Genomic DNA, 14,190 nt, shown 5'->3' with positions numbered 1-14,190 from the left:
TTCTATATTGTATTTGTCTGATGGCTATGTGTATTGATCCAGTTTTGTCTCTTTTTCTTTTTCCATCATCAGTGTTGAGGAAACAACATATATAACAACAGGCTTTTTGGAAAGTCAGTGTTTTTTAGTAGTATGTACAAAATGTGAATGTCATATAATCTTTTTGTTTTTTTAAACAAATGGCATCGACATAATTAAAGTCAACATATCGGATAATAATCTAATATTGAGCACCTCTAGTCTCCTCAGTCCCTAACAATTCTGCAACCCCCAACTTTAACCCTCAAAGAACTGTTAAAACATGCAGAGTCTTAACATTTTGTCCCTACAAACTGCATAGGACCCCACAAGTATACAAGCATATGTACACCCCAGTGTTTTCCTCTTCTATGCAAAGAGGCAAATCCAGATTACAAAGCTTCTCTAAGTGAAGGAGGTCAAAGGAGCTTTGGGAAAGAGGGGGAAGGTGCAGTATTTTGCTGACAGTACAATGGTTATGTTTAGAAGGCATGTGAGATAAATAAATAATATCAGAGTTATAACTTTTAAGTTATTTTCCTATTATGTAGGCCATTCAATAATATAGATACAATACTGCAGTTTGTGTTGTGAATGCCATTCACAGCAGTCATTTTATGTTAAGGTGTTTGCTGCCACTGCTTTTTAATTTCAGTGTACTCGTATTAATATACAGTCAGCGTGCCTGAGAGTAAATGGAGGAGAGCGGGGCAGTGACAATGAGAGCTATAGAGGCATCAAGGACATTTCAGGGCCAGTTGGGCAGCAGTTGCGTGGTGGCTCTGCCGCTAGCATGGGGCCTGGAGGATTAGTGTCCAATCAGAGTGGATTTGATGTTTACTGACAGCACATGGGACTAAGCAGAGAGAACTGTATTTCATTCAATGACGCTATCTCCTGGCCTCCCCTCCCTGCTCTGTGAATTTGGAAAATAGAACTTACTGACAGCATCCCATCAACAGCTTCAGGTATGTAACTAACTCTCTGAGGGCTTGGGGTGTGAAGTCATTGGCATCATCACCATCATCATCACCGCCATCATCACCATCACCAGCTACGCATATATCTGGTACAAATGACGTCACAGTGGGAAGTGGAATTAAACAGGCTTTATTGAGTTGTAATCCCTCATAGCAATCGGCAGAGCGAGTAAAATGTCCCAAAGAAGAGAGAGATAAACCCTATTGGATTAGTACAAGCCCCTGCCCATCACAACATCTAACCCAACCTATCCCCTCCTTTTCTTTTTTTTTATTGAACAAATTTGATGGTGCATGCACCCTGTTAGCGTGTCTTCCATGGAGTAGCTGTGCTACCTATGCTGTGTACTGTGTATGTGTGGTTTGGTGTGATGTGTTTGAGTTTATGTGTGGTGTCCTCTTTCCTCATGCTCAACAAGCCAGTATGACCGGAGATTAATTATTCAAGGACTGCCAGCCAAAGGGGGAGCCACCTGATAGCACGGATGTACAGTATTACAACCTGATATCAGGTGAAACTGTAGACCCTGCTACATCTTCTTCTCTGCTTGCTCTTCACCTCCCTCTGTCTGTTACATTTTGTTGATGCTGCTTTACTTGAAGACTTGAGAACATTCAAAAACACTACAAGAGGAATATTTGATCGATTTGTGTTTTTTACCCTCCACTAAAGCTGCATTTTTTTTTTCTTTTCTGCCAATGCTGGTAACTAACAAACAGTTGAGTCTCGGTCGTTCCCACAGTTGGGACACATTAGGGGGGAATGAGGGTCAGTGGGACAGGGCTGAGAGTGTCTACGAGCAGCAGGGAAGACTGGCTGGCCGGCGGAGCTCTCTGTCATACAGAGAGGGAGGAGAGTGGTATGAGACTCCACCAGGGGTGCGTCCTCCTGACCTGGATTTAAAACGGGACCCATATTCCTACCAAGAATACGGACAGGTTTATGCTGAGCGGCAAGACCCACGGGGGCTGAGGAAGGGCTCTGTGCCTGATCTAAACCACTACGAACGAGGACCCATGGCTCATAGAGGATCCATTCCACATCAGGATTACTATTCCCATGATCCAGCCATGACTCCTCGGCCACCTGAGGGATTTTACCGGCCAGAACACCAGGCTCCGTCGCCGCACCCTCATCCACTTAGTAGGTCAGGCTCTCATTTTGGGATAACAGCCGTGGGTCGTGCTGGATGGGATCAAGGTCAGGCAGGGAGAGCAGGACCTCAAGCTCCGTCATCTCCTCTACCTCCCCCCCCTCCTCCAACCACTCATGAGTTGAGTCGGGCTTATAGAGAATCTGGTGCTATAACTTCTACCAAGATAATGGCAGATGGCCAACAGCGCATGCCATCCCGAGATCCAGCCCCTGGTCATTATGGCATGGAGCATGCATCACCTCGGTATGCTAGTGAGCCTCCACCTATGACCAGTCAGTCGGTCTATTCTGATGGCCGCCCATTGGATCCACAGCAGCAGGCTGCTACATGTCTCGTGATTGACCCTTCTAGTCAAGGTATGATTATAAGGCAAGAGACGGCCTCACCATACACCATCCAACAACAGCAACAATTACAACAGCAACAACAAATACAGCAGCAGCAGTTGCAACAGCAGCAAATACAGCAGCAACAGCTCCAACAGCAACAATTACAACAGCAACAGCTTCAACAGCAGCAATTACAGCAACAGCAACTTCATCAACAACAAATGCAGCAGCAACAATTACAACAGCAACAGCTCCAACAGCAGCAAATACAACAACAGCAACTTCAACAGGAGCAGTTGCAGCAGCAACTGCAGCAGCAGCAATCGCTGCCACCTCCATCCACAATACCCATCACTGACCCTAAACTTCCATTGGCAGCTCAACTTCCTCCTCCACCTGCCCCAGTGCAGACCTCAGCAGTTGCACCTGTCCCTGTCCAGGCAGCCCCAACTCCAGCTCCTCCTCCTCCTGTCTCTCCGGTTCCCGCTCCACTTCCTGCTCCTCCTCCTACTGCCCCGCAGACGCCTTTGCCTGTTGACCCCAAGAAGACAGTTGATCCTGAGTTCCTTGCTCTGCTACGAAATGAGGGGCTCTCAGAGAGTACGATCTCCTCACTTATCCAGCAAGGATTTGACTCCACCAGCATGCTGGCAGTCATGGAGGAGAACGATATTCGCACTGTGTCTCCCAACCTTGGCCAGGCTCGTGTACTGTCTCGCCTGGTCCTCAAGCGGCCGAATGAAGCTCCGCTGCCCCCTTCTCAGCCTCAAACACCCATGCGAGCTCGATCGAATAGCTTTAGCCATCGCTCAGATGTCTACCACCAGCATCACCACCCTCCACACCCACCACAGACTCTGACTGTTGACCCACAACTGATGCCCCCACAGACCCCTGGGGCCATGCAGACCATCTCACCAAGAATTGGAGAAGTAATGGGTAGGAGGCCCAGCAGTGCACCCTCCCAGCACCTTCTGGAAGCCTCTGGAGGCTACCCGGGCCAACCCCCTCGCTCCCCGGGGCCATATGCTGGAGCCATGATGCCTGTTCAGTCAAGACCCATGTCTGCATATTCCTCTGGTGTGACAATGCCAGGCTTGCCTATGCAGAGCATGCAGATAATGCCACAGCAGATGACTGGCTCAATGCCTGCCATACCAGGTTCTATTCATGCCATGCCAGGTATGCCACAGCAGATGCCAGTTTCCATGCCAGCTTTACCTCAGCCACCACAACAGGTACCGAAAGCATATTCCACCAATTACACTGTGCCCATGGAGCTGATGAAGAGAGACAGAAGCTTACTGCCGTTGTCACCCATGCATAGCCCTCATCCTAGTCCTCAGATGATGCGTAAGGGTGGGGGATCTGCACCAGACAATTCCCTTGTCCCAGTAGGAGCCCCTATTCAAGGCCAAGGAGCTCTTGGTGCTAATCAGAAGCTAAGCCGTCGCACAGGTCCACCAGTCATCGTATCAACTATGGCATCTCCAGACACAAGTAAACTTTTTTCTTCTCTTTCCATCCTTAATCTACTGTTGGTTTTACTTTCTGAAATAGTTCTTGGTGTGTCTTTGTTTCTCTTTGAGTTTCAAATAAGATTGATTTGCATAATTTGTTTCTTTTGCATGGTTTATGTTTGTCTTTGACACCATTTCCCAAGGCTCTCAGTGCTTGAGAAAGCTCTGCAAAACAGTGTTGCTACAATTTATAATCTTGATGGATTTATTGAACTCTCTCCAGAAACAATAACGAGAGAGAATGGCAGACTACTGGTGTTAACATCTTGTTAGGAATCTGATTTGTAAAGGAGATACTGTAAACAAGAATTTGTGGTTCTGCGCACTACTGCTGCAACATTTTCCATCATTCAACCTTAATCCATAATTTCATTATGAATGTTTGTTTCATTTGTTGTAAAAAAAAAAAAAATCAGTCTTTCAATCTCTTTTATTCAAAGAAATAAGGAGGAAATAAAGTAGCTTGTGAGAAAGTGCATTGCTTTGTATAAGAGAATTTGGCACATCAACGGGAGAGAGAGAAAATGGAACAAAGTAACAGCAACCTCAGTTAGTTGATGTCAAGAATGAAACATATGCGTACATGTGGCGTGAAGTGCTGCATCATTTTTTCCCCCACTAGTTACTTCTACCTTTTTACAGATACAAGCTGTCTAAATTTTCAGAAGCAACTTGGATATGAAGCCCAGCAAATCTCAATGCGTCCCGTGGCTCCTCTAATTAGTATATCGCTTTGGTAGCATAACCCTAAGAACAATACTTGAGTACTGTCAGTAAAAAGTACTTATAAAATGACATGTAAAAGTACTCATTTTGAACTAATTTCTATACATGAAAGTGATAAATAATCATATCCACCTACATATGCCAATGTAGAAAAATTCCAATATTCTACATATAAAATATTGATCAGGAAACTTATGCACACTTTGGATTAACATATTCACTGATATGATATACTGTGTCTGTGAAAGCCGCTTTTAGCCAGTAAAATTGGCTAACCGATATATTGGTTCAGTCTCTAGATTTGTTGTTGTAGACGTATTACAGTCATTTTCAGAGTAAAGCCTGAAACATTCTAGCTACGCTGACCATGTTTATTGTGAAATGCATCAGTTATTTTTCGACGGAGTTCTATTGTTTTCCCATCGTACAATGACGTGGTCTTCCAGACTTTAAATTGACAGTGTTCCCATAGAAATGGCGCAGAGCAAACCGTGTCAGAGCGACTGTGGCTGCTTAAAAACCCCCCTACATGTCGCTTACTAACTATTTTAATTTAGATGGATATGTGTGGTCTTTAGTCATACATGTAAGGATGCATTTGCCAAAATCTCTTTGCAAAGATATAGTTTTGTCATTTGCCACAGTATATAATGCAAATTATTGGATCAAATGCAACAACTCATGCTGCTTTCTACCATCACATTGTTTGCTATAATTGTGCATCAATCAGAAAGTTGCACAACGGTCATGGCAGCATCATGTATGTGCTATGATTTTAACTGCAGCTATTTTTGATGAAGTCCCTCTCGGCTCTATCGTGCACCATCTCCCTGCAACCCCGAGCCCCTGTTGTTGTAAACATGGATGTCTTATTCCATTATGGTAATGAGGGTGCATCAGAGTAGCCTGGAACAGCTTTACAGCTACTTGGGCCTCACAGCCTTTATTGCATTTTTTGAGGTGCGCTACCGACCTGCATGACATAATGGTTAGTTCAACTTGACCAGCCAGTGTGGAGACTTTACAAACTACTTGCTGTATGTAAGAGTCAAAGAACATTAACTGTCATGAACAGGCAATTAATTGACAGTTGGTGGGATTTGTTTTCATCTGAACTGCATTAAGTATAAGAATTTTCACCTTAATAGGAAATGCATTAACTTGTTTAATCAATGAACCAAAATCGGATACTTTGCATCCCCAAGAGAATCTGAATATTTTTGAATAACTGTATCAGATTAAAGCTTTAATTTAACCTGATCAAGATGCTTCTTAGAATTATTTTCACAATCATAGCCATACAAAATTATATTCCACTGTGGATAATAACAGCTGATTTCTTCATCAACAGCCGCTCACTAGAGGATGACTTGCAGCATCACTGCACAGATAAAATCAAATTACAGTGCTGATGGCCGATGTGTGATTGTGTCATTTTCTCTCTGCAGGTTGTAATGAGAAGAGAGAGGGGAGGTTTAATCCTTCAGATCCTCCATTTCCACTGCCACACTAATCCACAGATACTCTCATTCTGTACAGTCAAGCCTCCTGGCTTTCTGTGAGACTGGTAACTACTGTACATAGCCAGGAGGTGGAAATGGTCTTCTAATTGGGTTCAAGGCAGACTGGGAATAAATGATTTAACTGATCAGGTTGTCTTTGTGATTTTGAGGTCGAAGAGAGCAGATATTAAACAAATCCCATTGCTTTTCTTTAGGAAAAAAAAAGAAAAAAGGTTGTGGTCTTCGAACAGATGGATGCACGCTTTGGAAAGGATTTCTTCTAGTCTGCCACATACAGTCAGCAGAGTGAACCTCATTTGCATGTGGCTGAAATTTGTTGCTTTGATAATTTCATCTGTTAATGGACAACGGCGTCAAAGCTGCTCTCTGAGCATATTCCTAAATTGTATGTTGCTAGGCAACATGGGTTTTGGTGGTATTTGTAGGCATATTTGCTTCTTGTTAAAGGGTTGGCTCATTGTCTGGAAACAGTGCAAATTTATTCGTTACTGTTTTTATAAAAAGGCTTGGTGAGCTAATGCATCTAGGAGACTGTAGTAATGAATCAGTTTCACCTAAGAGGTTTCTCCTGTCCGTTTTCAGTCTTCTTCCAGCCTTGTTGCTAATATTTCATAATGATATTTTTTCAGATAAACAAACTGATTTATAATTACAGCAATAATGGGTTTCTTTTTTTTACTTTCCCTAAGATTTGAAAACAATTGATTTGAAGTGCCCCTGATCAGAGAGAATTCATCTCTAAACTAACAGTCCATGTTTAAATTCAGATAACACGTCCCCTCCCACTTCAATATATGATGCTTTGTGGAATACCCTTGAGCAAGACCCCGCCTATACATGATTAACAAGGGCTCACTGCCCATCCCCCACACCGACATAAACACCATATATGGCATAGTCAGTAGGACTTCCACTTCTTTAGTTCCACCCGGCGGAGTGTGTTGGCTCTCATTCTAGGACTCTGGCCAGGCAGCTTGATGCCAGCACAGGTCAGTTCTCCTCTGCGTGACACACTAGCCGCAATTGTGTTCTCCTGTTTGAGCCTAGCGTGATGATGGGGGAGGGTAATGGCATATTGGTTCTGGAGATGGCAGATTATGTATTAACGGGGCCCAGGTCAAAGCTACAGGCAGTTGTTACACTGAGTGAGGGATTAAGGACTTGAGAGAGAGGGAGAAGGGGGAGAGGGAAAGAGACGTAGTCCTACTACTGATGGATGATGATTGATGGCTGCAGACTGGGGGAGGGGAAACATGGTGCTGACAGCTGTCAGTCAACCTCGTGTTCACCAGGGAGATGAGCTGTTGCATCGAGACTTTGTAAGGGTCAAATTTAGTCCTCAAACTGGGTTGACAGTCAAAGGTTGTTTCCAGTCAGGGTGTTGGGAGAGTGCGGCCAGTGTTGTCACGACGCTGGATCTTAGATGGTATTAGAGTTTTTATACATGATTAAATATCTGATTACTCAGGGGAAAAACTGACACAGTGTTGAGGGCATCTAATTTTATTATTATTATCAATAAATAATTGTAAAATGATAGTAAGGTACAACCCCCCCCCCCCAAACAAAACAAACACTTTTCCAGAAACAGCAACACATGATTGTTCAGAAGTAACTAAGCTCAAGCTCAACAGCATCCAAGTTAACTTAGTTCTGACCACAGTCAAAACCATTGAAGCCTTTTAATGGGATTTAGCTTTGAGAATCATACTTGTCTGTTAGTCCAACAACTTATCCACAACTACTTGGTGAACAATCTCAACAATCCCTCACTGAAACTGGGTCATCTCTAAATTCATCAATGTTTGTACTTTTGGTGCTTTGCTAAGTTAGATGAGGTGTTTTCCCCTTTGTCATTCTTTAACCTTTGGCTGTAGCCTGTAGCTTACATATGAGCCTGCTTGACTGCATATTATACCAAGCTAACACCAGAGTGAAGTGAGTGGGACCAGGTTACAAGAAAAACCTACTTCAATGTAAATGTGTGACTGGATGCGAGGCTCTTACCTCGCTATCTGAGAGACTGCGGCGCGTATGTGTGGCTCAGGAGGTAGAGTGGCTGTCCAGTGCCTGAAGGGTCGCCGGTTCGGGCCTTGCGTCCGCCAGAGACTGCGTCAAAGTGTACTTGAACAAGACAAATTGCTCCTGATGAGCAGGAGGTTGCTAACTTGAATGGCAGTGTGTGTGCACTGTATAAATATCGTCTCGTCTAGTTTTCACTTTTGTCAACACTGCTTAGTTCATCAAATCATCTTGATCATTTTGAAGTTGTTAGTTAGCAGCAGTTGGGTTTGTAGACCACCTTCAGGTAAATTGTGAACAAATAAGCAAGCTGACTGCTATTCAGAGTATGTACTTCTTCTATTCTTTATGTCCCATTGCGCAGTGTGTGTAGACATACAAGTGTACAGAACAAAGATGATCATATGAAGGCAGACCAGTAGGGGAGTGGGAAGGGTGGAGGTTGGAATGGGGGGGGGGATTGAAAATCCACTTTATTTCAGGCGTCGAAATGTTCTTTCCTTTAAACGCTGGCTTATATAAATGCACACTGGCAGCGTCTGTTGAAGCTCAATGCAGAGTTCCTCTCTTCCTCTTAATACTGGGCAGTGATTTCCCTAATGAATGAATCAAGTCTCTGGTGTCTGTCTTTCTCTCTTCCTGCCATCTCATCTTTACAAATCTCCAGTTCTCCTCCTTCTCCCTCCTTTACTTGTATTCTTTGTTTAAATCGATGCCAGGCTGTCTCCTTCCTCTGCCTTTATGAATCTTTGAAGGAAGTGATTCAGTTATGACACTCTCGTGACTCTACAGTGTGTGTGTGTGTGTGTGTGTGTGTGTGTGTGTGTGTGTGTGTGTGTGTTGGGGGGGGGGGGGTGCAGCGGCATAATAATGACAGAAATATGTCTTACAACAAATGTCTTACACCCAGCTCAGCACATTCATTCATAACTGTGGTTGTGGGTTATAGAGCCCGTCTGCGGGAAAATGAGGGAAACAAGGAAAGTGTAGAGGGATTTGACCCAACTAACGTATCACTAAACAGAAGAAAGATTACACTGGGAAAGAGTGACTACTTTCGACTTCTCAGAAATGGATGAAGGGGTGCAAACTGGATTCTTGAAATGGAATCAACTTTCCTGTCACCTCGGAGGAAGTAAAGGTGAAAAGCAAGGGAAGATGAGTTGAGTTCCCACATTTGTTGAGTGACACAGATGTATTGTAAAGCTAATAGGAGTCTGAGAGGCTGAGCAAGGAGAGAGAAGCTCTTTCTGGGGTGTACCGCATCCTTTCAGAGGATGGGAGCGGTTAACTGCTGTTGTGGGGTAAAAAAAGAAGGAAGGACAGACAGATGTTGTCACATGCTCAAACACATAGGAAAAAGAATGAAAGTTGTGAAGCACAGCCGTAGGGCCTGAGAGGACACTACATTTGCTCTCATGTCACCATCTGTCAATCAAGATGTCCCGAACGCAATTGAAATCCCTCAGACGCGGTCACGTGACATCATTTTGATAGTGACGCTGGAGTGGATTACTATTGTCCACCAAGAGCTCATGAGAACATCACATATCTGACAATCACCAGTGTCTGTGAAATCCCCCAGAGCCTCCCTCAGAGCTGGACGTGAATCTTAATTCCATCTGACATCGGGCGGAGATGCAGAAGAACTATAATTAGGTCTAAAGTTTCAGCGAGGCAACTTAACTCAACGACTTACGTGCAAATTGTACAAATTCACCTGTTGATGGGGAAGACAGGTACAGAGAGGCAGGACGTGAGACAAAATCGAAAGTAGTTGTAGACAGAATCAGAAGAGTAAAGACAGGCAGAGTCCTTTAGACCGGGCAGATGGAGTAGAAGGGTGTTCGAAGGGGAAAGGCAGGATTTTCTTGTCATTGAGGAAGGACAAATTGGTCCAGCAGCAAAAAGAAAAAAAGAGGAAGCAGGTTTCTAGGTTTTTGCATGGGCCCATAAGACCAAGCCGATTCCTTATTGATAAGGTTTGGTCTAAAATATTGCAGCTTTGCAGGCTTTGTTGCTATGCTTGTAGTCTGTGTTAGCAATGGGATCCACAGTCTGTATTCGCAGAATTCCATGCAATTTCTCATTAGCTTGTCCATCTTTTTGTCCAGGGACCTCATATTGCCTTCAGAACTCCTCTGGATTAGTCTGGGCCCAACTGTCTGTCGTTGTTGCTTTTTGCATCCTCTGTATCCTGGATGTTGCCAGCCCACCAGCTGGACCTCGAATGATGAGTCGAACACTCTGCTAGATTCTGCAGAGGCTCCTGCTTTAACAAGCTACTGCAGTGAACCTGAGGGCTACCTGTTGCTGAAGTAGCAGGTAGCCACTACTAGCTGTGCTGGCTAACACAGCTCAGTACAATCATAAGACACTTTCACTGACTTGGCCACTTCTTCTTCTTCCACTGGTTTATTGGCGGATTGTAATGCTTTTGGCTACTGCACTCCACCATCGGTTCATCTGGACATTCAGAGACGGCAAACACGCTGCCGTAGTAGCAACAGCAAACGCACACCTGAACTTCACAAAGGATGTGACTCAGTAGAGAACCAACAAAGAACAGCATCTTCGCTCTCGAGTTAAAACCTGGAGGAGCTTGGCCCAAACGTAGATGTGAATAGATTGTGGTTGACTGTGAATTTGCTGGTGGGTGAGAACACGGTGTTATGAGAAGAGGAACAAAAAAAAAAAGGCAGTAAAATGAGAGGCTGAAAAGCCTCACTCCTCATCAGACCTCCTCTCCTTTCAGCTCCAGCCAGGGAGTCACCCTGAATTATTCATTTTGTGAAAATGAAATCTTTATGCGTGTTAAACCACAGTGAGATGCGACAGGGCCGACCATGTTGTGTTTACAATGCGCGCGCGTGTGTGTGTGTGTGACCAGGCGTTGTAGAATTTGACACTTTGCTTGGCGGTGTTTTAACAAAAGCGAGGCTGGCGGGGGTGGCGTGGGGGTGGGGGGTGGTAGATATGTTTAGACTTGCACATGAATCTGATTTGCACCCGGACAAAATATTACTGTGCATTTTTTTCAGTGGCGTTCGGGATCATGCAGTGTTTCACAGTGTTTATTTTCACACACAGAGGTGGATTTACATGTTTTTATGTTGTTGATTTTTTTTTTAACCACCCGTCAATGCAGTTTCTTATTTAGAATGGTTTTTATATAAGTTTTACATCAAGCTTTAAAATATTTTTTTAAAAAAGCCCACGCTAATTGCGGTAATTTGCAAGCGCAGTACAAGTGTGTGTCCATTTGATGCTGTTTTATTTTTCATGGATGACCTTTCACACTCAATTTGTCTAAGTTTATAGCATTCATGAGGGGTGTAAAGCCTCTCCCGTTCACCCCCCCCCCCCCCCGCCCCCGGCCGACACACACACACACACACACACACTTGCGCACACATTCTCAATCACACGCTCACATCCTCTTAACTTTTTGTCAGTCAAATCAGGCCAGTTGACAAGACACAAGGGAAGAAAAAGGTGGAGGAGAATGATGGTCGATAGTGTCAGAGAGGTGAAGGGATGCACAGACGGGGAATGAATAGCACAACAAGAATTTATGTGCCGAGATCGCCTCCCTGAAAAACCCCTCAACATCTGTTGTCCACCTGCAGCTGTGCCATCCCTCTTTCTCTCTCTCTCTCTCTCTCTTTTTTTCTCTCTCCTTTTTTATCCCCACTCGTCTCCTCACAAAATTGTGTTTATGCTTCAATCATTTGGCAACGGCACGCCGTGTGGATCACAGGAGGCAGATGGGATGGTGAATTTTAGAGGTCAAATTATACAGTACACCCTTCTCTTTTCATGAATGAGCCCCCCCCCACCCACTACTCTGAGCCTGGTTTGTTGGCTCCTGTTACACGTTGTAACCAAACCTCCTCAATGAAACCCGTTCAACTCTCCTGTTGAACTTGCAGTAAATACAAGTAGTGTTCCCAGTGCAGCGCCGTATTACACAACGTGGTTAAAAGGCTTAATTTCTAATGTTCAAAATCTTGATTCTCCACTGCTGAGTAACTTCCTCGTTCCAACATTAGCAGCTAAGATGATTAAAGATTTTTCATTTGCGACAGCATAACACAGAGCATGCAGTATTTCTTGCTATTTAAGTACGAGAGTCATAAAAATCAGAAAAGAATTTCTCGTCCTGTATTTGTTTTTGCATAAACATTGAATACCACTTTAGTGAACAAATTTGAATTCCAGGCGTTTTTGAAAATGAGAATAAACAAGATAGAATTCATTAACTATAATAAACTTTCCCCTCTGCCTAATAATACATTTATGTATGTTATCTAGCGTCCCTGCAGGCAACTTTTAAGCCCTCAGTCAAAAGATGTGTAATAAATTAGATGAAAAGCACCGATGTACTTATAGATTCATTGAAGAGATTTCAGTGAGAGGAAACGAATGCTTTTTTGCTAAAGACTTATTTAAATGGGGTAATTGGATTTGTGGAGAAAACTTTACACAAAATTAAATTAAACTTAATAGAATATGATAGGTGAATATACCCAAATCCACACAGCCTGTAGATCATTCATGTACTTTGATAGCTTTATGATATTTGTCAACTTGAATGCTGATGTTCAAGTTCTAACCCTGTTGATATACAGTATCTTTCCTCTTCTAAAAGGACAAGGCCATTAAATGTTTATTAATGGGAATCGGGATTAATCGAGATTTTTCTAAGTGAAGATTATTATTTCAGCTGCTGTCCAGCTGGGCAATTAAATGAAAATATATTGAAACTGACAGGTGGAGCCTCTCACCGACTCTTCATTATTATTGGTTCTTAAATTGATCATTTTATTTTGACAGTTCCACGTATTTATTGGACAGACCTGTTCCTATTGTATAAAATAGTCCCCCATTGTTCGTAGTGGATGTGACATTGATATGGCGCTGATTTAAAGTCGTAAAACCCAGCCTTTTGTTTTTATTAAAACCTGGAAAACTTTAAAAACTTGTCACATTTTCAGGCTGGCCTGCACAAAACTTCATGATCTGGAAGTCCAGGCAGAGACTTCTTCACCTTCATCTCTCCAATCTTTTTAAAGTGTGAAGTGTTAGGCTGCCCTGTAAGACGGCAGGAGTAGTAAACCTGTTAAATCTGCGCTCTCCTCTGCTGAGTCAGTGTTTCCTCAAGTTCACACACACACACACACACACACACACACACACACACACACACACACACACCTAAGACTTAACTGTGTCTATCTGCATCCGAGCACACTTCCTGCTATCAGGTGTGTCTGCGTTTTGTTAATTTCTGAAACGCTATGAAGGGCCATCACCTCCTGTGTGTGTGTGTGTTTTTGTGTTTGTGTGTGCATGTGTGTGTGTGGCTAAGGCAACATATTTGTCTAAGCATGACAAGGAATGATGTAATCACGGAGGAACATCGTCATGTTGAAGCTTGGAAATGAGTCACTTGATGGCTTATTGAATGCCAAAAAAAAAAAAAAATAGCGAGAAGCCTCGTGCAGGATCAAAATCCCAGTTTGTGAAGGAGAGTTTGGGAGGGGGGTGTGTGGGGAGGAGGAGGGGGCTGGCATTCTTAAAGGACCATGAAGGCCACATCACAAATAATGAAACAGAGATGCAGGGGAAGGGAGGGAGGGAGCAGAGGAAAAAAGAGAGAAGGAAAATATGTTGAGTGAAGGGGAAGGTCGGAGAGAATGGGAGAGAAAGTCATACGTGTGCCAGGAGCGCTGCACCTCTCGCTGTGACTAGTGCCCTTCAAGGAAATTTTTCCTCTCCGCTTCTCTTTCATTTCTCCTGCATAGCTGTGCCACCGATTTGTTTTCTCTGTCTTTTTTGGTCTTTCCATTTTTCTTCCCCCACCCTCCTCTCTCTGTCTCTCTCTCTCCCTCTCCCTCTCTCTTTCTCTGGCT

General features: G+C 43.6%; 1 protein-coding gene across 2 annotated transcripts in view; it reads left to right on the top strand.

Annotated features, from left to right (window-relative positions):
• The first annotated feature begins 1,312 nt into the window (after window positions 1-1,312).
• LOC147247384 (uncharacterized) overlaps window positions 1,313-14,190 on the top strand; it is a 36,523-nt gene continuing 23,645 nt past the window's right edge. For both annotated transcript variants that reach the window (XM_086179535.1, XM_086179536.1), the window contains exon 1: window positions 1,313-3,984. In XM_086179535.1, the coding sequence (XP_086035661.1) occupies window positions 1,698-3,984 (2,287 nt within the window). In that variant the 5' untranslated portion in view covers window positions 1,313-1,697. The remainder of the gene's footprint in view (window positions 3,985-14,190) is intronic.

Source organism: Aulostomus chinensis, chromosome 16 (genome assembly GCF_037954235.1).
Source record: "Aulostomus chinensis isolate RoL2024-O1b breed Wild chromosome 16, RoL_Achi_v1.0, whole genome shotgun sequence".
NCBI classification, from domain to species: Eukaryota; Metazoa; Chordata; class Actinopteri; order Syngnathiformes; family Aulostomidae; genus Aulostomus; species Aulostomus chinensis.
The sequence above is the reverse complement of the archived record's forward strand: the minus strand, read 5'-3'. Positions and strand labels throughout refer to the sequence as shown.